Source organism: Conger conger, chromosome 1 (assembly GCF_963514075.1).
Source record: "Conger conger chromosome 1, fConCon1.1, whole genome shotgun sequence".
NCBI lineage: Eukaryota > Metazoa > Chordata > Actinopteri > Anguilliformes > Congridae > Conger > Conger conger.
In genome coordinates this window covers 70,606,308-70,632,621 of record NC_083760.1, presented here as the reverse complement: position 1 = coordinate 70,632,621, position 26,314 = coordinate 70,606,308, and the positions used below count along the sequence as shown (strand labels likewise).

General features: G+C 45.4%; 1 protein-coding gene across 1 annotated transcript; it reads right to left on the bottom strand.

The window, feature by feature from the left end:
- Positions 1 to 26,314, bottom strand: septin7b (septin 7b). Its single transcript, XM_061245390.1, has 16 exons — positions 26,260 to 26,314; positions 24,130 to 24,220; positions 23,098 to 23,205; positions 20,264 to 20,415; positions 14,302 to 14,408; positions 9,715 to 9,815; positions 9,497 to 9,631; positions 7,736 to 7,853; positions 6,425 to 6,517; positions 5,996 to 6,092; positions 3,913 to 3,964; positions 3,380 to 3,505; positions 2,793 to 2,813; positions 2,042 to 2,177; positions 1,742 to 1,887; positions 1 to 1,021 (listed from the first exon to the last, which is right to left on the bottom strand). The coding sequence occupies exons 1-16, from the start codon at positions 26,312 to 26,314 to the stop codon at positions 982 to 984; spliced, it is 1,578 nt and encodes a 525-aa protein (XP_061101374.1). The 3' UTR covers positions 1 to 981.

The following is a 26,314-nucleotide window of genomic DNA, read 5'->3' as shown; positions in this document are numbered from 1 at the left end:
TATCATCACAAGTTTATTACGTGACTTTGTACAATACAAATGAAAAATAAAATTAAAAATACAGAGATGCAGTACATGAACAAACCTAAGTGTGGCGATGACCTCTCACTGTCAGGGAAAACCCAATGCTGGCGTGAGGACACTCATTAAAGTAGCGTACAGTCGGCCTTTTCAGCTCTTTACGCATTGAGCTGCCGGCTGTAGCTAGCTGAAAACCAGTCAACAAACTGGATAATCCTCCCAAGATTTCTCCAACTTACAAAAAAAAAAAAAAAAAAAAGATTATGAAACAAAAACAAAAAACTAAATGAAATATTACTTTAATGATGTTATACATGGCTGTCCAAGGCTAGATAATTTAAATTACATGAAATAAAAGAAGCATTATTTTTGGGAAAGATAAAGCAAAAACCAATGTTATATAAAAATAGCCTGAGGTGTAATTGATCCTTTAAGGTTGTCTTAATGGTGGCCGTCAGCATGGTTACAGTGAGCATGGACTCCTCTTTTGGTCATTTTGCATTAGGCTCTCTGTATAGGGTGCTGCTCAGGACATGGTCTCCTGTGTTATGCATATTTCACAAAGAAGCAGAGAATAGAAGAACGTTTAGAACATTTTGCTCAGAATCGCCGTGTTTTGGGACGTCACGGAAGAACAGGATTTTTTTGTGTAAACAATCAACCACCAAAACATGATTGTACAACAGTTAGGCATTTGCTCTGCATAAACGGTACTTTTTTTTTTGAAAAATAAAAACTGTAAGACGGAACTGAGCATTTCTGGGTTCAGCGTGTGCAGGATGGTAAGTTTTATGGCGGTTAACCCCCCTCCCCCCCCCCTCCCCAAGGCCACAGACGGTGGCGTTCTGGCCCTCCCTCATGCAGATGATATTGAGCTGAATCTGTGCGCTGCCCAGTGACAGAAACACAGGCGTCCAGGCTGGCCAATTGGCAAATACAAAGCGGTGCTCCTCGGACACTTTAAAATATCTTCCCTTTCTTTTTGTTCTTCTCCAAGGTCCTAAACGAAGGGGAGAGAGGGAGGGAGAGGGAGTGAGAGAGAGAGAGAGAGAGAGAGAACATTTTTACATCCCCTAGATTTCCACCTCATGAGCAGCTGTTTTTGAAATTAAACACAGACAAAATGATTCACAGACAGAGCTAGCATCTGTGCAGTGGCTGCTGTATCCTGGTTTGTTGCAGTTAAGGCTGCACGGTATATCAAATAGTGATTATTTTAAAGTATAATAAGAATAACCACTACCATGGGGCGCAATCTTTGTGGTAGTAAATAGAGGCCACAGGAAATGCTTCTGTGGAAAAACATCACTGATATTGACTGGGTGTTAATAAGAGCAGCAAGGTCCTACAGCTTCTATGTGCTATTCTTCTCTTTTTTCAATCACACAGAAGCTGAATGCCTTGCTGCAGATTGGCTGTCTTCAATCAAACAATAAATAATCCTTTATTTAAATAGCACATTTCATACACCTTAGTGCAACACACATAATAAATTCAAACGGATAAATAAATGGGTACAGAGGTATTAAAAATAAGCACCCATCATCAAGCAGACATCAGATGTTTTTGTCCCCCCAGAAGTTTCACACATGGCCTCATAGGTTTGGTTGTTCACTACATCAGGTCAGATGGAGGGAGCCTATACGCCCCGAGGCGGTGGTTTAAAAAGCCGTGATCGGGCCTGGCGTAGCCCTAGCTGCTGTTTGGCGGAGCTCCTTACCTGGAGGCGTCCAGTTTCTGCTGCTCCAGCAGACGCTGCTGTGCCTCCCAGCCAGCCCGCTCGTCCTCGAACTGGCGCCTCTTCTCCTCCAGCTCCTTGTGCTGGGCCTCCAGGTTCTTCTTCATCTGCTCATGGCGCCTCTGCAGCTGCAGTACCGCAGGGCACAGACAGGGGTCAGTCACGCCGACTGCTAGGGGGAGCCACGACTGACCGGCACGCAAACATATTTCACGCACGCGACAATGCTACAGCCTACGACCCCAATAGCCCTTAGGCACTTAGGACGTTCTGGGAAAGTACCTCAGCCTCAGAGTCCTTCAGCTTCTGGATCTTCTCCTTGACTTTCATCTCGAACACCTGCTCCATCTCCATCTCCATCTTCTTCATCTTGGCCACGTGTTCTCGCCTCTCCTCCTCCATCTGTGCCAGGGGGCTCCTGCAGGGGGGGGGGGTCACACAGAGCAGCGCTGGTGAGCCCCAGAGCCTTAGTGTCGCTGCACCCCAGCCCTGCTCAGTGAAGCCATCTCTGGCCTGTCGCATCTCATCCCTGCCGCGCTACACAGTACCCCCCCTCCACCCCCCTCCCCTCCCTCTACACGGGATAAGATGTGGTCAGGGCAGAAACCCCAGCACTGTTGTGACGGGAGTCTATCGACCGGGGGAGAGAGGAAAGAGGGAAGGCCTTACCCTCCAACCCTCAGTCTACAGTAAAGCAAGTCAGAGGTGTTAGAAAGTCCAGCTTTATAGTGTTAGTGAACCCAGAATCAGCACAATCAATACGGCTTCCAACTATCGTTAGAAGCCAGAAACGGAACCTGCTCAAGAAGGAAACATGATACAGACTCATAATTTAAGGAACTAGATTTCGAGTGAAGATACCAGAGACACATTTAAACCAGAGAAATGAGAGGAACGAGAACCGTGTGGGAGGCCCTCTCGTGAATCTGAGAGAGCAGACAGGAGAGCATGCACACCACCTGGAGCACGCTCGATCCAACCGCAAGGACAGAAAGCAACGTCGGGTTTGGGAAGAACATAAAAGACCACTTACATGCCTTCAACTGTGTCAAATCTAAAAAAACAGAAACACAAACTTAACATGCTGTAATTAGACCATGCACTAAAAAGCAAACATTCATTCAACACACGTTATTAAAAGTGAGGGGGGTGACAAACTGGATGGTACACTTTGCTGCAAAAGCACACAGAGGATGTATGAGCATTTATCAGGTGCTGCTGAAAATGAAATGAACACACAGATGAGTGAGTTAAAAGCACTGTGTGCAGGCTCAGGCTCCAGACTGGTATGCCGGAGGGCTGCCATGTTAGGATCAGTCTGGGGCTCTACTTAAGACATGAAGGTTAAGCAGCTTGGCCATGTGTTCAGTCTGCTATGCAGTGAGCTACAGGTGGGCTTTTAACCTCCACTCTCTCTTCTGACCAATTGGCTTACAGGCACTGAGGAACAGGGTTAACAGTGCCTCTTCTACACGTACAAACATTATTTTCAGGGAAACGACATACCAACAACAAACATCACACACAGGTTTCACACGAGTTTAAAATCTGCAGACACTGGAGGTACAGGCTTAAAGGACGCAAGCCTGCAGGCTAACACTCAGGCCCTGTGGGACTCACTTGGTCAGCTGGCCCTTGCTCTTGTTGTTGTCGACTCCGTTATAAGTGACAGCGGCCAGCTTCCTGCTCCTGTAATTCTCATAGTGGACGTTATTGGTCACATCCTTCAGGTCCTGCATGTGGGTCCTGGGGGAAAAGCAACCAGTCCGTAATTACCAATGTGCATCGTCTTACGGAGTACTGTGCTTTAAAAGCGCTTCAGTGAGGTATGGAGTCATTCGTCATGCTCCTGGACTGCATCCTAAGCAAAGGACTTCCGATGCTAATGTAACAGGTGAGAAATTGCCAGTCAGCTAAAGACAAACTCGCCTCTAGCCAAGGGCAACAACGTTCTTTTGAATTTGAGGGTTACGTCATCGGGGAGTGTTGTCGCGATAACCTGCTACCAGCCTTCGCTTTCACTGCACCATCCGGGCTTACTAGCGAACTAGCTAACCATGCTACACTAAGCTTATTCTACAGTCAGGACGGTACAGCTAGCTTTGCCTGTGGTTTCAGTGAGAGGATAAGCAGTGATAATTAGTGGTTTGTACCTGACAAGCATGTTTCTGAGGATGGTGAAGTCACAGTGCTCTCCATTCTCCACTGTACAGGAAGAAGAGAGAGAGAGAGAGAGAGAGAGAGAGAGAGAGAGAGAGAGAGAGAGAGAGAGAGAGAAAATAAGAAACTGCACATCTCCGCCATAAACATTCGCCAAGTGCGAGTGGGGAGAACAAACGAGTACATGTATCCACAATTTTAAATTAGAATAAAAGAAGCACAATTCTGTCATGCAATTAAAAATGACATTACATGTCATTTAGCTGAGACTTTTATGCAAAGAGACTTACAGTTGATTAGTCTAAGCAGGGGACAAAACCAACTTGAGCAATGCAGGGTTAAGGGCCTTGCTCAAGGGCCCAACAGCTGTGCGGATCTTATCGTGGCGGGTCCCAGTCACGTACCTTAACCAGTAGGCTACAGGCGCCCCCCTCCCCCCCCAAAAAAAATGCTAACGCTATTTTTCTTACTAAGCATAAAATTAACTGCCTATATCTGATGGTCAATGTTGTCAATACTGAAACTGCAATACCAGCATTGGCAATGTGGCAATAACTACACCATCTAGGCTCATGCACCTTGTACCAGAGGTTTATCTGAACACCACGACAAGCAATCGGCCAAATATAATAAACTAGCTTTGTAATTATGTTCAGACATTCCATAAAGCTCTTTTGATGTCAAGGCACAAATTCATCACAACAAATCAACAATCCTGACTGGAACACAAACAACAATCAGTGCTCCGATTGTAACACAAGCAACAATCAGTGCCCTGACTGGAACACAAGCAACAATCAGTGCCCTGACTGGAGCAACACTATTATTATAACATGTCTCTGGATCTGATAAGCAGCAGAAGCATCAACAAAGCAGGTAGCGAGATACTGACTCTAATCAGCAATTACGCAACCAGTAGGAGACTGTGGAGACTCTCGGCAGTCAATAACGTTACGATCAACTCATATCCTATGGAGCATATGTATTCTTGAAACAATACATTCTAAAAATCATTTGTATCCCGTTTTGATTGTTGAACTTGTCTTTTGATATCTGTGTTGTTGCTGATCGGTCTCAGGTGCAACATATTACCTCATTGTCTATCTTTTTTTTTTTTCATTCATGTGCAAACATTGCTGTGAAAGCCCTGATGAAGGCAGAAACTTTGTTAAATAAAAATTATTGTATTGGAACATTGAAGTGAGCAAACTTATTATTTTATTTTAAACGTACAACACATTTCCAACTTACCTTTAAACAATTTCTCAAACTATTCTGATGGTCATTGGCCTTACGGGCACTGCAGTACCACCGTGCATCCACCAGAGGGCATTGTAATGATGCAACCACTTGTGTAATGCGTTCCCTAAAGACTTTCCCTGAATATGAGCAGTATCCCTCCTGCTGCTCATGGAAAATGAATACAGGAGCGGAGTCTATGCATTTCATGCTAGACAGCTGGAGGCATGTGGCTGCCAACATTCTGTTGCCCGTTTCTATGACCTGAGTTTAGCCACACATGATGTGGCCTTTATGTTGAGAGATACATACTTGCATACTCTGGAGCTGGTCTCAGTTGTATGATAACACCTACGTCACCTCTGTGATGTAGGTGTTACTATACATGCTGTCTTTGCGGGTGATAAATACCTTAACCATTAACCAGATAACAAGAACCACAACGCAAAGTCTGCACTCTAAACTCCAAACAATCCAAAACAGAGCATCCTTTATCTAATCCTGCACTTCAAACAAACTCCTCCGACTCTGGGTCCTGTCAGCGGGGCTGCAGCTAATGCAGAGTTTGGGCCTTTATCTCCCTCTGTGATGGAGGTCTCTTCAGTAGGCAGGAATTTTAATTGAGCCAGGGAGATGGGGCCCGGAGTCAGGCGAATTAGGAACCAGACGGGGCAAACAGGAAGGAATCACGCCGGCGTAACGCCAACCATATGGATACTGCGAGCCAGGGCCTCTGGGCACGTGCTGACGGTGCGTTCAGAAGCCGGGAGGCGTCCGCAGACACCGCAGAGCTCCGGGCACAAACGCGGACCCCCCTGCCAGGAACACGGGCCTTACCTTCAGCCACGCCCCACGGGTACTGCCTCCCTCGAACCCTCTTCCCGTTCACCTCGATGATGGTGTTGCTGCCGACCACGGCCATGGGCAGCCGGCCCTGCGTGGGGAGAGACGCGGCCTATTACAGCACAGCTGGGTGTTTGAGCTCCTGCTTCATTACTGAGGGGCTCCCTGAGGGTGACCTGGAGTGCACACTAACCCACCGCCCCTGACCCACTGTCAGTCAGACCAATGGCATCACGCGGCCCCCCCCCCGGGGCTTACAGTGACACAGGAAGTGGGGCCCTGGGGGCCTCCGCTGGGAAGCGGTCGGCTCAGGGTCACTGACACGCCGAGCGTTGGCTCTGGTCTTACTGACCGGGCAAGACCGCGCTCTTTTACAGACGGGAGCGTGTGTGCGAGAGCTTCCTATCGTTTCCGCGTCCGCACCTTTATCTTGGTGACCATCTTGTTATCTTCCTCGTCGTTGGTCTCGGGGAACTCGTAGATCTGGATCTGGTGCTCCTGGATCTCCCTCATGATCTGCGGGAGAGGAGAGAACACAGATTCAGCACTGCCCTGTGACACACCGAGCCCAAAAACCAGCACACGGGAGCCTCTGCCTTTAATGGTTACTTCGCCCTTTTACACCGACAAACACGATAAATAAACATTCACAGGGCTTTGCACTTTCTGCAGCTTGCTGGCTTTATTAAAGTATCCCATTCACTGCTCAAAACTTTCATCACCAACGTTTTATCACTTGCGTTCAGGAACCCCGTCCGTGTGCCTGGCGTGACTGGACACATTTAAGTCTGAAGTCATAAATGAGGGCGCTACTACTACCAACTCAATATATTGAGCAGGTCAAATGAAATCTAGCACATGCCATACGTTACTGCACACAGAGGACTAGCCCACCATTCACCTCATCTTTTACACCAGTTACACGGAAGATCCGTTGTGACTTGTTAAGAACATAATCTTTCGGAGGAGACAGTCTTCTGCCTGGGAGGAATAAGAGGTCTTGGACCTTCCTTCTCCCCTTCTGTGGAGATAACGTTTGGTATGGCAGACGCAGAAACATTCGCTTGCTGCGAGCCTCCATTCTCAGACTGAAAGGAATGCGGTGGGTCCATAAGAGGTATCACACTCACTGCAGCGCAACGGGAGAGGGAGGCTGCACATAGCCCGAATGTAACTACCTAATGGTGTCATGTCACATAGGGTAGCACCACAAGCCAGACACCTTCACAACAGCCTGCGTCTGAGGAGCTCACAGCCAACAACGGACAACTAGCGTTATTAGGTACAGAACTGGTGGAATTCAGGGGGCTTTCAACTGAGAGAGCAGAGTTTCTTCCGCTTTCAAAATACGTTTTCAATAAAAAGCAAGCTCAGTATGTTGGCTTACACGGGTTTGAGCAAGCACCGTATAAAACCACTCATGAACGGAAATTCGATGACGTCTAAACGCCTTCATACATTCCGTGTTCAATTCAATGTTATACATTAAAAACATTTCCATACATTCTATTCAACACAATTTCATATATGGTAAGCCCTTGCCATCAATTTTATGTTTATAGCACCACCCATAGTACATACCAAAGCCTCACTTTCCGCATGTAAGCTACCCGGCACGGCTCACAGCTAGCTACACATGAATACCCCGGGACAGCTGGTAATGCATGCACACTGACTCCGTGAGATCCAGTGCGCGGGTTGCCTTGGCAACCTGGTACAGACGCACTCACTGACCTGCTTCTTGAACTGTTGGCACTCCTCGGGAGTCAGAGTGTCGGCTTTGGCAATGAGCGGGATGATGTTCACTTTCTCATGTAACCGTTTCATGAACTCGATGTCAAGCGGCTTCAGTCTGGGGGGGATCAGGGAAAAATGGAAATAAATGAATGAAAACACTTAAGACAAAATCTATCTAACCTGCTTTGGCACAGGGACTTCCACGTTTTTCAAACGGATTACATGTAATACCAAATGCAAGCACTGGCCCATTGTTCAATGACATTGAATAATAACTAATGAAAACCGACAGTACTTCGTAAACTACTAAATCTCAAGTAAACATTACACATTTAGACAAAATGAAGTATCGTACAAAGTGCTCCGGAAGTTATGAGCAATGTTGTGGAATATTATTATGAGTATCTAAAGGGCAGGCTTTTTCTTGAATATCAGCACAAGCCTAAATCTATGGTTGCCCTTTCCCACTTCAAGCTCATTTTCAAAGCAGCATTGTAGCATCTCTTTATTCAGAGTATTTACAATGTGCAATAAATCCAATTGAGCAGACCGATCCCAGACTTATACAAGCTTGTAATTGGGTTTAATAAGAAGTCACTCAGGCAGGAGTATTTATGTAACCCAAGCGATCTAAACACACCAGTTGGGCCACTTCCTTCATCGCTACTTTCTGCTACAGCATGACTGAAGAATGAAAGCAATGCAGGCCCATGAAAGACCGGTTCTCCACACTTCCCACCTCTGCCTCCCTTCAGAAAGGGAACCGAGGGTGGTTCTGCCCGCACAAAACAAAGCCCAGGAAGTTCTGCTTACACACAGGACGTTTAAGGGGTTTCATTTCAGAGACCCGTTTCCCAAACATAAACTACCCCATTCATTTTAGCCAGCCTCAGAAACAGAGAGTTAAAGTCAGAAGAGTGTTTTTAGAAGCTCAGGGCCATTAATGAGCACTGGACCAAACTGGCCCTGTCTGAAAGAACAGAGCATACGGAGCCGTGAGCGATTTGACTGGAAGGGCAGTAGCCATTCCTCCGCTCCGCTCAGAGCAGAGAGGTGCTGGGCAGCGTCAGGGTGACATACGCCACGGGCTGTCCGCGGCGGTGACGGACAGCTGGCCCTCTGAGGGGCCGATTGTCCCCCACACAATATCCCACAGAGCGGGCGTGTCGTCCCCCGGGCAACGGCACGGCTGGCGTGCACCGCGCTGTAGCGTCCCCTGACATAGAGCCAAGAGCTCCAGGAACCTTTGTTGTTCTGACTAAAATGGCCTGGGTACAAGTAGACGGGCAGCAGTTGACTCTAATCGTGGGACAGACCCGAATGAGCCAAAAATACAGAGAGAAACCAACAGCAAGTGGAAGGGGATATTAACAAAGTTGTACAATTATTTGTAGTTTCAAATGTGAACATTTTATTTATGAGTATTTGGAGGAGCACATTACATAGCAGATATTTCACACTGCCCCTTAAAGCTCATGTGAGACTGTAAGATATTTGCAACAGTGATTATCTTCTGAATCACCTTCTGTACCTTCAGCAGAATTTGATTTCATAAAACTAAATAACAAATCTGATTACCTACACAAAAACAGTTGTATTTATTTTAAATATCAAGTGATTTCCTGGGAATCCCGAGTTCCGCAATATAAATGTGTCAAAGTTATTATCTAGTACCGAACTAACACCTTGCCATTTTGCCCTGCACCGGCTCGTTAAGCAGCGATACAGAGGCGATGACGGCACTATTGCAGTACATACCCATGTCCTGAGGGGGCGATGAAGTACAGGCAGCAATGCACTCTGTTATCGGGCATCTGTCGTCTGTTCACGCGGGACTCGGAGTTGAGGTAATCCTCAAACTTGCTGTCGATGTGATCGATGACTGGCTGCCAGCTGCCGAACAGGATAAACAAGGACTTACAGAATGGCACCACAAGGCACCCAGTCCAGGGAAAAGAACAGAGGACAGGACTCACCAGTTACTGTTGTCCACAGCATCGCCGAACCCTGGGGTGTCCACTATTGTGAGGAAAAGCTGGACTCCACCTTCCTTTACCAACACCTTGGACTGCTCCACCTGGGAAGGGTTGGGTAGTTTGGATAGAAAAGACCGGAAAAATGAAGCCCTTCTTTGAATTCAGCCGGGGCTCCACACAAATGTAATGGGTGTAAATTATGTAGCAGCAATAGCACAACTGTTACAGATTAAATCCACATTTTGGGGGGGAATGAGAGCATGCCTCATTGTCATAAGGCTAACAGACTTGAACTACTGAAATAAATGTTACTCCTGTGACAACTGGTGTCAGAAGAGCACAAAAAAGCTTAAGTGAAAGATTATCACTGTGTGAGTGATAATAGATTATGACCATTACTGCCAAGAGAAGGTTTTGGATACAGAGCTTCCCTTGTATACTGAAACCCGCAGGGCAAACCAACGGCACAGACAGAGATGACTACTCATGCAAGGTAACTGAAACCATTAGCTGCATGTCAGACAGCTGTAAAGAATGGGCCTTAAAATGGTTCTGTATTTTAACAAATGTGTGAATAAATGTCAGAATCACTACCAATTTTCAGCAGATTTAAAGGACCTTGAAACTGTATACCAAAAACTCAAAAGCAAACATTTAATATCTTATCCCTGGAGAGCCATTCACTATGCGTTTTTATGAAGCCAGTGGTTTCATTTCTCCATGAGCCAAACCATGCACCAGATAAAAGGAATTCTATTATAGTTGCCTTCATGGCTGAATGGGCTGAAAGGCTGATTCTTCAGCCTTGATGGCTGAATCCTGCGGCTATGGTAAAATCCCAGTCAAAACTGCTGAATAGGTATGGAATCAAAAGAAAATTGCCACTACAGGCATTTCACTGTGAGCACTCAACATTTACTTATACATTATAATTATATAATTACATTTACTTATAAATGCACACTAAAATGAATTAAAGCACGTAAACAAAAGTGATGTAAATCTTGGGTCTGTGAACGCCGATACGAGGGCGGTCCGCGGTGCTGGAATGTACAGACTCCTCACAGGCAGTACGTGACGACACATGTTCCCCAACACCTGGAGCTCCTCTGAGCAGATTCTTCAGCTTTTACCGTCCGCACAGCCGGGTGCGTGACCCACTTACCGCACACGCGGGAACCCTTCAAAGTGAACGGCGTAAATCCTCATCCTGTCTCCAGGCTGACCTTTTCACCTCTGCTGCCAGTAAGCACTTCAGCTCACAGACAGCACTAAGCACAGCTTCTCCACAAAGACCCAAAAACATAGACAGCTATTCCACTTTCATGAGGAAAATGGAAAGTGGGGAAAAAATAATAATAATAAAAAAAAATTTTTTTCAAAAATAGTCAAGCTTCAAATAGGTGTAAAAAGAATTAACCCAGAATTATGTTATGCAACTTGATGTAGGAGATCCAGTAATATGATCAGTCGGAAACGTTACTGAGTGATAAACGCCACATGTATCCATAAATAACTTCATAAAGAATTTATTTTATTTTTTTACTGCAAATGCCCTTACCAATAAAACTCCAGATTAGATTTTTACCCCATGAGAGAAACAGCTGTTTGGCCAAGGTCAGCTATGGTCAACCGCGTAACCAACACTTCACCACCGGCATGAATGTGTCAGAGGCTAGACATGATGGATGAGCGGCTCTCCGCCTCAAAGAGAGACAGGAGTCAAGGTTAGATGAACATGGAGGAGCTTCAGAGCGGGAAGGGCTGTTCACTGAGCCCCAGCGTTAAACAGGCTACCTCCATCATGCGCACTGAGCATCACTGGTCAGGTCTGTGCAACAGGAAAAGTGCACTGCAGTTTCCTACAGACAGGGCCCAGAACACCAGACACCTGCGGTATGTTCATGTTGTAGCCTACAGCAATGTGCCCTGTCCTCTCCTCCTCCTGCTGTTCCTAAACGCTGAACAGAGGAACGCAAAGAGTGGTGTCTGAAAGGTCAGACACCGTCTCAGCAATTTCAGTGTAAACGCCTCCTGAAACAGGACAGAAAGATTGTTTATTACGACCAAACGCTTAAAACTTCCCTGCTTGCAGTAACATGAATGAGCCCCACACAGCAGAGACCTGTACCATCAACAGATACTAATACACACCCACTTATGAGCTCAGGCGACACGAATGGATGGGTATGCAAAACACACAGAAAGCACCAGAGATTTTTTTTAAATCCCTGAAACAAATTAGTGTAGACTGTAAGCGGACCCCTGCTGGCCACTTAAAGGCTTAGGGGGATTTCAGCGTTGAGAGACGTGACTGAACTGTGGGTGAGGGAGGAAACATTAAGTCAGCACAGAGAGCTAGCTAGAGCAGCACTTGATCTGAAACTGATTCAGAACAGTACTTTCCACGAGGTCATCTAAACGCTAATAATGGAGCATAGATAACGGCTTTAAAACCATCTGGGCTGGTCGAATACGTTTAGCAAGTAGGACTTGTGTGCGAACACTGGACCTGCTCAAAGAGTTATGCAAACACAGGAAGTAACATACCTCTGAAGTGCAAAGACGGTGTAAAAACACACGTGTGGGAAAAACAGAAGTTCCCCACGCAGCGTTAGCGATGCCCTAGCGCGGTACGGGCGGAGCGGGTCTGCTGAACCGTGCATGCCGGGATGAGGCGGTGACGTTGGCTGGGCCTGCGTGTGCCGACATGCAGCCGTAACGCGGCTCCATTAGCCAGCTATGCTGCCCAACCAGAAACACAGAGGGGTGCAGCTGCTCGGCGCAGCGGAAAAACGCGCGGCCGGCTACAGCCGGCTACGCAAGTCTGGCGCAGGGCTGGCATTTCTGTGGAGAGGAGGTCTACCGCAGAAGGAGGCTAACCCTCACTTGCCGAGCCCTGATGATGATGTACGTAAATACAGAGCGCTGCATTCCTGGGCTTCCTGGTTCCGCCAGACTGAGGGCGAGCGCAGCCTGCGTTCGGCGCCTGGGCCGCGGCGTGCGGGGCTGAGAAAACAGACCCATATAGCAGCGCTGGGCCGGGAGGCCGCGGGAGGAAATGCTTCTGGTCTGTGTGTGTGGAGCAGGTATGTGGGCTCGCCAGGGGGAAGACCCTGGCACCGCACCCGATTATCCCCCGCCTGCTACACCGAGCGTGTCCGGTGCTGCTCGGCTCCGAGAGAGGCCTCTCCCCAACCCCCGCCAAAACCCCGCAGCTACACAGACGCTTCAGAGTGACAGTTTTACCATTCCACATAACAATAAAAAATTACAGCATACAGCAGGATGAAATTCTATACTTTTTAACAATGATATGCTGAACTGAGGTTCTGGCTCACAATGTGTGATTACTGGCAAAAGGCAGTGACGTGTCATCTTTCATGACCCGACCGAATTCTGAACCTGAATTTCTCGATGCGGAGAGCTACGCACTTGAAACCGTTCTGGTTCCACACGCCGAGCAGCTCTTCCGCTCCTGTCCCCCTGGACATTCAGGGCTAATGAGAAACAAGAACTGGGCTTCTGACCAGGAGCTCTACGGTTTGGCTCCATGGAACAGTGCTCCATCAAGATGCTTAACCTAAACTGAACCAGTAGATATCCATCTGCCTTAATGGATATTATGCACTTTACAAACATTACAATCATTGACATAAAGGATAAAGAGTGCATCAGCCTATCTGGCTGACATATATAATTCCAAACCGATTGAGCCGTGTACCTCAGCCCAGCCAATAACAACCCTGCATTCGGTTACCACAGGAAGTGGATTGCAACAGGAAGTTTGAGCTTAAGCGCAAGCCTCCCATTTGCTATTTGCAACGCTAGTAATTCATGGTTGTACACGACATGTTTAACCGAGTTGGTAAGTCTTCTGTCAGCATGAAAAAACAACCTCACAAAGAGTAGGCCTCTGGCTTACTGTGAGGTGTAATTAAGCTAAGACTTTTTTTACAGATAAACAGGGCCAACGTGAGCTTGCTGTGATCACACGTGCTTCAATGAGCAGCTGGTCTCTGCAACAGCAGTAGGGGAATTGCTGGAGTTCCCAACTTGATTATCAGAAGTTATGGGAAAGGTTCTGCAACAGGGAACCTAGTATTTTGACTGGTTTACTCGATGTATTATTTGACTGATGAAACCACCCTCCCATCACAACCTCATCCCACTCAAAGCAGCATGGAGGTTACGCTGACCAAAGTCAACCAGGACAGGAATATTCAATTTTGTAAATCTAATCTAACTCTTCACATGCAAGAACTGCCTCAGACAAGTAGATCTAAGTGACAAACATGAGTTCACTTCAAGTTCAGCAGCCATTTGATAACGAGCTAAAAACCCAGTGAACTACTCTGTGATTTGTATTTCTTAAGATAAAATCTGAAGGAAAGAAAAGCATTCTTGATGATGTTTGTGGCAGCATGAATTGAGGTTCACGATCTGAAGACAAGATGCCTTATAACCCACTATACATAAATATGTATGTTCAAGCTGTACTTGACAACAAGTTTTGTAAGTTGATAAAGAACCTGAACAGAATAAGGAGAGAGAGAAAGAGATGGAGAAAAAGCTGGAAATGATCACCTGTACAGTCTTCTTGATTCTATGTGAAGGTCCAGGGTATTCTGGAGAATACAGGTCTGTCAGGAACAGGGAGTTGATCAACGTTGACTTCCCCAGCCCAGATTCCCCTATGAAGCAGAGGAAAGGAAGAGTGACACATGAATACACAGAACCGCAGTGAGAAAGGACAGGGCTCCACTGCAATGCTCCCATCACCGCATACAGCAGACCCAATCAACACCCATGACACATCTTCAGAAAATCTGAAAAGCAAACCTACCCACACTACTATGAATACATTATGGTGGGGTCAGTTAGGAGAACTCCAGACTACAACATTTGCACTTAAAATGATTTGAGCAGGTTGCTAAAATGGATAATATATGGGGAGAAAACACAAAGATAGCATTTACTTGAAGTATGGTTACATGAAATATGGACTCCATAGTTATCTGCGCCCTATCAGTAGTGAGAGCCATTTTAAATGACAAGTTCATAAATTAGTTAAATTCTTTAAGTGATAACATAAGCTTAGACAATAAAAGCCTATGAGACCATATCAGTTCCTGAAGCGTAGTGAGAAAAAGCTTCAACAGTGTTAAAGTGACAGAGCACAGACTGTTAATGCAGCCCTTGTGCAGGGCCTGTTGTGATTGGATTGGTCCAATGCCGATTACCTTTGAGTGCTTCATTTCCATGCCCATCCTGACTCAAACAATGGAGGCAGTGTGAGCGAATACTGGCACCAAGAGCACTGACCTTTAACGAGCACAAACATCCAGCAGGGATCTGTGTGTGTGTGTGTGTGTGTGTGTGTGTGTGTCTGTGTGTGTGCGTGCATGTGTGCGTGCGTGTATGTGCATGTGTGCGTGCGTGCGAGTGCATGTGTGTGCATGTGTGCATGCGCAAGCTTCTTCGTGTACATGTGTGTGTCTGTGGGGGGCAGAGGGGTGGTGGAAAGGCTACGGTGCCAAGAAGCATGCCCTCCACAAAAGAGCCTCTTCAACCAAAATAGTTTCCACAACGTGAGCCATGCTGACCTCACAAACATAACGGACATATTTAATGGTCTCTACTAGAATGTAAAAGTCTCTGGTGAGATCTGAGGCCTATCCGCTCAACTCCTGGACTGGGTATTGCGGTCTCGTATAAAGAGCAGATTAAAACACGCCAGCAATAAAGATGTCGGTTTAATTTAGGGAAAAATAGAAGGAGGTGTGGGACACATCCACTGAGCGCTGTGCTGGAGAGACGTTGTGCAGGCCAGAGACAACCGCTTTCTCTCTCAGAGCTAGAGAGCCCAGGGTCCAGTGTTTCACAAGGCGAGGGGGCCAGGACAGGGTCCAGTGTTTCACAAGGCGAGCAGGACAGGACAGGGTCCAGTGTTTCACAAGACGAGCAGGACAGGACAGGACAGGGTCCAGTGTTTCACAAGACGAGCAGGACAGGACAGGGTCCAGTGTTTCACAAGGCGAGCAGGACAGGACAGGACAGGACAGGACAGGACAGGACAGGACAGGACAGGACAGGGTCCAGTGTTTCACAAGGTGAGCAGGGCAGGGCAGGACAGGACAGGGTCCAGTGTTTCACAAGGCGAGCAGGACAGGACAGGACAGGACAGGGTCCAGTGTTTCACAAGGTGAGCAGGACAGGACAGGGTCCAGTGTTTCACAAGGCGAGCAGGACAGGACAGGGTCCAGTGTTTCACAAGGCGAGCAGGACAGGACAGGACAGGGTCCAGTGTTTCACAAGGCGAGCAGGACAGGACAGGGTCCAGTGTTTCACAAGGCGAGCAGGACAGGGCAGGGTCCAGTGTTTCACACAGCGAGCAGGACAGGGTTCAGTGTTTCACAAGGCGAGCAGGACAGGACAGGACAGGGTCCAGTGTTTCACACAGCGAGCAGGACAGGGTCCAGTGTTTCACAAGGCGAGCAGGACAGGACAGGACAGGGTCCAGTGTTTCACACAGCGAGCAGGACAGGGTCCAGTGTTTCACAAGGCGAGCAGGACAGGACAGGACAGGGTCCAGTGTTTCACACAGCGAGCAGGACAGGGTCCAGTGTTTCACACAGCGAGCAGGACAGGGTCCAGTGTTTCACACAGCGAGCAGGACAGGACAGGGTTGAGCGTTTCACACGCGCCGTCCTGCGTGACCCAGTGTGCCGACCTGCTCGACCCAGCGCGGCGTCCTGCTCGACCCAGCGCGGCGTGCTGCATGACCTTTAGCAGAGAGGAACTCCATTCCGACCTATGCTGGCACAAGATGGAAAACGCGTGGAGCGGAGCCAAAGCCGTCCTCCTCGGCCGCCACCGACAGCAGGAGCATGGCCTAATTAACACGTCACAACGGGTTACGCTCAGACCGCCGTGTTTTCGGACCCAAGCCCAAAAAATAGATCGCTTCCAGGCACCAGGTTGAGATCTGATTGGGGCTGAGATTTAACCCTAAACAAACTTGAACCCAGTGACTTGAGTTTATCCAACCTTGACACAGATAATGACAGTAAAGAACAATAAACAAGCACCCCCCCAAGCTTACAGTAATTGAGACAAATACAGAATGGGCAAAACGGAATGGAATGTAGGATGACTGAATTACATTTCACTTTTATTCTTGGCAAAGGACATGGCCAGTTAATATACCCAGCTTTTTCCGGGATAATATGAGCATGAAGCCACGCCCATCCGCCCAAAACATTAATACAGGACCACAGTCATGGGCTTACATTACTCAATGTCTGCCTACATGGCTAATGGATTCAAAATTAATTACATTTAGCCTGAGTAACCAAATGAATCGTGCTAGGCTGCATTCTGTGCCAAAACATACCACAATGCACATTCCAGTGATATCCCCTACCCGTAGTTATACCCTGACACAACTGTCAAATTAAACTGCATATAATTGTGTTCACGCGTAAAACTTTGAAGGCTTAAAACCACCTCCAGTACGTCACTACAGGAAAGAATTGAGACTTTGTATGTTCCCAGTTGCGAAGAATTTTAGGCACTTAGCCTGAAATAAATACACAGGGGCAAGTCATTACTGGTAAGCATCAGACTGAAGTTCTCCATACCTCAGCTTGTGCCTTTGAGTTATTTACTACAGCAACACATTCTCCTCATAATAGTTCTTTTCATTTAGTCAGCTTTAATTTTCCCCCAACAAGTCTCTAACATGCCAAACTCCCCCTTCAAGTGCTTCCAGCAACAAAGTATAGCAATTTGCCCATTTGCTTTAAGCACGTGTGCACAGATTTTTCCCTGAATACTGCGGCCTCCGCCCAAGACCAAAAAGCTCAATCGTCGGAGTCCAGCCATATCCGGTGGGGTTGGGTCTGGTGAACTAACAGAAGCCCTGTGACAAACCCTGTGGGTAGCAGTCCCATGCTGCTTTGCAACTTGAGGCACATAGCTTGTGAATATTCAGGTTAATGTCCCATTACAGGAAGCACATTCCATGAACCCCAGGCATGAAACTTAGTGAGTAAGAGGCGACACAAATTTCCTGAAAACTGTAGTGGAACAGATTGCACACACGGCAGACACTGTAGGATTACACAAACTGAGGCTCAATCTGAAAATTAGAAGTAGGGCCTCACACAAAGGAACAGTGGCTCAGCTAAATTCAAAACACTGGCCAATTTGTGCAATGTGTCATCAAAGCAGCCATTCTCGCTATTCCCAGTATCCAAGAAACACAATTCTGCAAGAAGAAATCTGCAAAACATGTGATTTTGGTAGACAGCCCACAAAGGACATGAGAAACGGAGGCAAAATAATACAGTGGAAATACGACCAGTGCTAAAATGGCGGGCATAACGCCATGGCGAGGGAGCTCTACAACAGCAGCAGCCACCAGGAGGGATTCACGGTGAAGTGGGGCCGAGCCAGATGACTTGGTCAGCGGCCAACACATTTCCTTTAAAGGAAATTTTATGTAGCTTTATAAACGATGAGCCATGAGGCCCCTTTGAATGCGGGGAATCTGGAGTGGGGAGAGGCAGGACATCTTGAATTGCACAGAGGGGTTTACCCTAATTCATGTGATGGAATGCCACGGTAAGGAAGCAGACAAACCGCTGCTGTGGCAGTCCCGTAATTCTTGGGCGACAGCAGAGACGAGGGAGTGGGAGTTTCTCTCCCCGTTTGTTCAACTGGTACTCCTCCAAAAGCAGCAAGGGGAGGGGGGGGTCGCTTCCACTCAAACGGAGATGTGGCCCAACTGTGCAAACTTTTCACTGAGCGTGACAAATTGTGATTCCTGGACCAAGCGTCTTTGGGCTGAGTTCATCTGCTAGCAATCACAGAATTCTCAATCAGACGGGGAAATCAGGGCTCTCCGACAAAAAGATTTCTTTTTTTATTCAAGCGAAAGTCTGCTTCCAGGCTGTGAAATATAAGACCACATTCACATTCCTCTCCTTTATATAATAAATGCAAAGCAATATATCACAAATTTTACTTTAGACATTTTATTACGGAGAGATTCAATGAAACATCCTTGATTGGGAGTCAAATAGGTAGTTAGGATGCCTGGAACAGTCATTGCGTTTGCTCAGACTTCCAAACTGGAAAAGACTTCAAACAAAGCCTTAAAAATGTAATCCAATTCAATTCCATTGCATACCTTGCCAATCTTGAGCAATGAGTAAGCAGCGGACTTACTATACAGGTTGGTCGACACAAGGGTGGTGGAATTTTCATTGTTATACATGCCTAGTCTAGACTAACTTAATCTTCATGGCCATATTTTCCATCATGATGAGTGCAGATCAGACAACAGACAGATGTATAAGTCAGTTCCTGTGTGGTTTCAGTTCTTCAAACACAGGTTTATATAGTTTGTATTTAACACAATGTTCAGAAAAAAAATGATTGAAAATCGAAACTGCTGTACTCAAAAAATAAAGACAGATGGAACAATGTAGAGATATACACCTGTACCTGTATATCAAACACCAGTACATGTGTGGGCTACCTGTGTCAACGTATCACAAGTTTTGCTTTTGAAAAGAGTTTAATTTATTTTAAGAAAAATTATTTTTTTAAATCATGCTATGTTTTCAGGGCAAAATCAAGATGTTTTAATCACAAGTCTATCACAATGCAAATGGTGGCTCCCAGGAGAATAAACACCATCGCATATGGAAAAACCGAAGGCAGTGAATTTACTCACAGAACACATCCAGAACTTTGAGAATTACCTTAGAAAGAATGCACACTGAGTGAAGTGTCATGCAGTGGGGCCCGTTTCCTGCATTCCTGAGAGAGGGAATTCCAGTGTCCCCACATGAATACTGAGCTCACATTTGAGAGAGAACGCCTGACATTTTCTTCTGAAAACAGGCATGAGCAGCGGCTGAATGGATCCGGACAGGAAGTGACATCATCCGCCATTAAAACAGTCTTCCTGTGCCTTCAAGGCAGTTTCAATGAGGGGAGTGACAGTGTGCGTCTGTCAGCCAGGTTGGCTTTAAGCCTTGATAGTCTGTACGGAACTACAGGAAACCTCCCACCCGAAGTCAAGAGGAGCACACATCAGACCAGGGCAGGAAAAAAAGCCACGATTCCAGAGAGCATAAACTCAGTATCAAATTATGAATCAAACTGTCTCTTCATATATTATATAAAGATACTCAATACAAATGCTAGGGTACTCGAACATAGAGTAACAAGTAATGTATTACAGTGTAGAACAGTCATGTATGACTCTTGAACAAGCAACATTGGTTCAGATTTCTTGTAAAATTTTAAAAACAAAGGGCACCAGATGAGAGCAAATAACCCAACACTGAAGCAAAGGGGTAGTCATAAACTGAAGTACAAAGGAAATGTTCAGCGCAATTAACGTTTCCTTAGGTATGCAAGGTGACTGCAAAGTAGAAATGACATTGTCGCTACATAGCCTAATGAACATCTTTACTCACAAGATTTCAGGTTTTGTTCATCAATCACTGGCAGTCGGATTCTCTGTACTCACCCACTACCATGAGAGTGAACTCAAAACCCCTCTTCACAGACTTCCTGTACACTTGATTGGGAAGATTTGCAAAGCCAACGTATCCCTCCAGGTTCTGTTGCTGAAAAAGCAATGAAAACCAGATCAAGGGTTTGTGAGAAGACAGTAGACTCCTGAACTCAACACATTTACACAAACATCCCAGGTTGTTGTGTCTGAGCAAGTGTAAAATACATGTGGATTTAATATGCTCTGATTGGTTAAAGCGTGGTCCCAGTGGATATGTCAATTGATCCCATCACTGCCCAGAGGGGATGGCCTCAGGCAGGGTATCCAATGTCCAGCTGCTGAGTAGTTACTCCTGAGTGCCGGCAACCGGCCTGAACCAGTTATCCCGTCCAACTAATTTTCCAAAGTCGAATTACCATCATTTACATATTATGGGAATGGCAAAGAGTGACTTGAAGATTTAATTTTGGCTCATGCATCCTACATTCTGTATAATAGCAAATTGTTCATTAAAACAAGTTTAACCAGAGATACAGCCATTTTTGGTACATCAAATACCAAGATACTAGCCTATCACACATGCTGACAGAAGTTATTTTCTCCAGAATGTTCTATTAAATAATTTCAAAATGTAATCCAGGTAGAAAAGCAGATGAGCTGTGGAAAAAATAATTAGAATCATTTTCAATGAGTCAATACTTACAGCTGTTGATGTAATGAGAGTTCATGTATAGTTCCAGAAGCCGTCGATTATGTGAAGAAGGGAATGCAGAGATGAGGATTGGAAGTCCCAGATGGCAGAGTCATCAGTACAGAGAGCACAAAGACAAACAGAGAGGACAAATCAGTCAAAGTAAACCATAAACCTTTAAAATGAAAAAATTAGTCTGAGAGACAAAATACAAAGCCCTGAGAACGGCCATGTGGATGCATACAAGCTACACATGACTACAAACTTGGAGCTCTCCCAGCAAACACACAACGTGAAGCATTTCCTTTCTCGAATGCATTTCCCCCTGGATAATACAGAAGTGCTTATCGCAAATCAGGCAACCACCAAATTAGCTTCAATTCACCAAATCAAGAGCAGCATTCATTTCTCCAAAAAAGAACCTCATTCTTCTTAATCGATTATCCATATCCCAAGCTGAGGCCAACTTGATTATCATCTGGAAAATAAGGCAATGCTGAGTAAACAATGCTAAGTGATGTGCTCCACATTCTTAAGGTTACTCCCTATGGATGTCAATGCATAAAGGACTTTGAAACACTTCCTTCCTTCTCCATGTAGAACATCCACAGAGGTCAAAGATCCTCCATGTTCCCTGCATGAAACCAGCAGTAAACCGGAGTGGTGGACAACTGCTATCAGCCAAGAAAAGCATTATATCAAGCGACCATATATTGTACAGTAGTAACTGTGCCCAGGCGAACCACCTTGGGCTATGAATGCAATCTCACCACTTAGTCCCAGTTAGAGCACGATCCCAGAATAATCCTTAAATTGGAGTGGTGCAACAATTTAGACATTTAAGGATCACCCGTAGTCTTAAGACTAACTTGTTGGAAACTTTGATGGATATGAAGTTGGCAATTTGGAAACACAACCGCTAATAGAGCCTGAACTATTCAATTACACTTCACAGCCAAAACAATCAATAAAGCCAGCTAACCGCTCTGAAAATGTACATCTACAAAGCTGAACAGCAGATAATGTTCCCACTGGAGTGGAGACTTAATCCTACTAGCTGCAACTGCCAAGGCTTCATTTTCACACAGACCCTAAATAAAACTATCATGTAAAAACCGCACATTGACAAGCTTACTACAATCAGGACAACACTAAAAATGATTCTCATGTTACTGATAGGGACACTGTCAGAATATGAAGCAACAGTTTTTAGTTGCCTTTGTATTCCTCCTTTCAGTCAAATATAAAACTGGCAGGTAGCTGTAAAGCCAGCTTGCATCACAGAGTGGGGGAGGGGGTCAGGTTCAGAACTCGACAGGAAGTAGTTTAACATGTTATACACGTGCACGATTACTTCAAAAAATACAACTCATCTCTAGATATAACTGCATTTTCCTTTAAATATGAAAATCAAAGGAAACCTGTTACTTTCAGTGTTTTGTTTGAAGTTACTTCAGCATCAAACAGGCCTATGGTTTGGAATTCAATCCATTTCTAAGCAACCAGACACTGTTTTGTAATCCATTTCCTGATGAATAACTAAACTACTACATTTTTCAATTTACATTCTAAATCTTTCACACACATCAAAAATGTACAAACATTTGTGTTCCTAAAAAAATACAGACCTAGATGCCTGCTGGCAGATCAAAAATCTAACATTTCATACAAAACACCACAAACAAGAAAACATGGCAAAATGTGGTTTGTAGATTCTGCATTCTCAGCGAACAGCCATCCTGCTTTCTGCAGACTGTATACCAAAGGCCTGTACATCTGACAGTCACAGGCTCCAGCTATGATCTGCGGCTAAATGGGGGAAGGAATCTTTAAAAATATGCACTGGACGGAATTCACCACCACAGTGTCAGAGCAGCGGGGCTCTGTTGAATGTGTCTATTAGAGAGGATAGTGACAGAGAGACTCTCTCTAAGGACAGGGCCCCTCCAATACGCCGTCCCCTTCCGCTGGCAGGATCAGCCTCAGTCCCAGCCCAGTGTGAAGCCACAGAGTCTCCCTGTTAAATTGGTACACTGCGGCTCTCCAGCCAGCATGTTAGCTCCTTACGAAGGAAGCACTCATAACAGCAGCTCTACCCGACTGTCACCGAGAGCGGCAGCAGGAATGAATAAGCGTTTAGCATCGCTTCCCTTACCTCACTGCACGGCTCCTCTGGGGGACCTGTGCTGCAGCACAGGAGCGGAGCTGCCCCGCTCCAGTCCCCACGAAAAGCCTGTTGCAGTCCTCAGCACTAGCAACGCAACTACAAACAGCAGCCATCGCAACAACATGACGCCACACTTGTATGGTTAAGGGAATTTGTGCTGTAGGTAGGGAAGAGGCTTTAAACTCGACAGACCCTGTCTTGCGCTGCTCATTCCTAGAATGCCTCAAAACAACAGTAAAGTAGACCATTGTGGTTTTAGGCAAAACATTTGAAACGTTGTATGACTTCAAAAATGTATAAAGCTTTATATGAAAAAATAAAATAAAAGGCACAAACATTAACTAACAGTACAAACACAGAACTACAAATGGATAGCAAAGCTGGATCAGGTGAAGCCATATGATTAAGCAAACTCACTACACTGCAGCTTCACACCCACCATTACTAATGTCCATTCCTGTACCAGATGAATCACCAGTCTCACAGCATATGCAACACCAAACCCACCACAGTTATGCATGAATAGCAAAAAATAAAGTATTTTCTGTAGCATGCAGTTACATCACACCCAGCCTTCAATTCACTGGCAGAAAAACAGGTATGGATGAAACAGGCCACATGAAATGTAGGCCTACCACTCAGGCCAAAGAGCTCTCGAGGTCACTGAGGAAACTTGCACGCAGTGACAAATTTCCTCACTGACTCAGAAAATAGAGTCAGGAAGCCAACTGCTGAAGTTCAGTGTAATCTGTGAGTAAACGACAGGAAGTGCTGCGGTGTGACACCGTCTGCTTTTGCTGCTCTCCCGGGCTCGTCTGCTGCTATTGGAGGAGGGCGGGGAAATGCACGGCCTGTATGAAAAACACCTTGGGAGAGAGACCAAAGGGCCTTTGTAGATATGCTGAAGAGCTGATCTCTGCAGTGTCACCGTGCTCTGAAGTGAACTGAAAGTGTGGCCCAGGTACTCGGAGCTGCCGCTCTTCTCTGCCGACACCTTCCCACGGTACGCTGTTGTGCTACTTCCTCCCCCGCTCGGCGCCCATGTGCTGCCATTCTTTCACCTCCCGCTCTGAAGCTCCACAAACAAACTCGACCAAGCTGGCCAGAGCCACTTCCCACAAATACAGGAAACACAGAAAACCAGCAAAACCTGAGAAGCCTCCAGCAACTTCTCTCAGCAGAAGAGAAACTTCTGGAGGGAAACATAGAAACTTTCTCCTCACATATATTGACAACACATTTCTACAGCATCATCTCAAACATTCAAAAACTTGGTGTAAAGGCCTTCTCATGAGGACAAAGGGTTACTGTAAGGAATATGTTGTATACTTTGTGGGGATTTTACGAAAAAGGGACAAACATTGCTATTCCAATGACCTGGCATGCAATTAAAGGATTGCCAGACTAATTTCCACAAAATAGAAACACTTTCTAGAGCACAAGCAGTTAAGTACAGTTCATACAATGAGTTATGCCCATTTCTGTCTATGTCTGAGATTCTCACAAATGTTTTGCTGAAACGGTTAAAAATAAACTAAAGAAATAACTAACGTAACACAATTTACACGTACATTTTCCTGTTCCAGATTATTCAACTGCACTTCCAAAGATCAGACTTTCCTTCGTTATATGCAGGTGTTATAATTTCACCGTAATCCACTTTCCCCACTTGTCATCTTCACAATTTGAGCCAAAATTACAAACTGAACCATCATCGTGTCACTTATTTTGTCATTTTAATGAAATGTAATTCTCTAGTGTAGCTATACATACATGTAGCTCTGTGTAGCTAGACATATTTTTTTCCCCACCCGAAATACCAAACCGCTGCACTCCACCTTGTGCTGGGCGTGAAATGGGCGCCAGATACCTTCACCTCAAGCTAACCAGTTTATCTCCTTCACCAGCTAGCTAACATCACCTGCAAGTTGCCATTTAGTCATAACTTCATTGCATTCAGGGGAAGTTGAGTAGGGTAACTTAACGTTAGGAAAATTCATTATCCTTTACTGTCCGAACTCGTTCGTGTGGCTTTCAAAATAGCAAGAGGTTCCGAGGTTCTAAGATTAACTTATTAATAAAGAACATAACGTTACAGTTGGCTAATATTACTGAAGCTATGAGAATATTAACCACCCTCAACCTGGTTTAACTAAGATACCTAAACGAGATTAGCTAGCTAGCTAACGCTTTAGCTATATTTTCCGTTTCTACTGTAACTTTGCTCGTTAACGTTAGTGAGCTCCGTTCGTACTAGCCACCACTAGCAGCTAGCTGCGAAGACGAAATACAACATTCTTCAGGAAAGTTAAACAACTTCTGTTAGCTTCGATTTGGTAACTTATAACGCAATATTCAGTCCATCAAACGAATATTGACCAGCTTCAGTCAAGTAATCGATGTACAATAGCTATAATTATAGCTAGTAATGAATTTGATTCGCCATAAGCAATACATAACTGTTAGATAGCCAGCGTTAGGCTAGCTAGCTACCAAGACAGCTACTGTCAATCTGTAACTTTCGTTGGCTAGTTAATAACATTGCCAACCTACGTAGATGGCCAACTAAATCAGCAGAGTTCGTTAGCTAACGTCATCTTTACATCGCATCGTGTATGTTGGCAGACACGAGGTTCAAATGAACTATCACCAGTTAAATAACTTATTTTAGCTAAAAGCATTAGCTAGCTACAAGTATTCAACCAGCTAAATTGCTAGCTAAGTAGTTAACTTGAACGGTAGCTAGAAAACTTAGCACATATCGAGCCAGCCAACGGGTAACTTAGTAATTGTGGTTATAGGATGTCAGGTATACTACCAGATTTAGTTAAGTGTGAGTAAACTAGCAAGCTGGGTAGCTAATATGAATGATTTAATGTTTGCGTTTTTGGGGAAAGGTAAAGAATGCGTTCAGTAGCTAGCTTTGTATTGTCAAGAAGTAGCTAGCTAGCTAGTGCTAACGTTAATGAAGGGAAAAAATCCACACACACAGGAAATGCCTAACTCGCGCTCGATTCGTGAATAAATGTGATATGAAACATCTGTTCGACATCGGTAGTCTGATTATAAGATATCAAGCTACATAAATAGGTAAAACATAACTGGACTTTATATCAGTTTGATCATTGAAAAGTCTTGCAGCAGACTCACCCATGATGTTGACTTTCCCAGCCGCCTCTGTAACCGATCCTTCACAGACCGACAT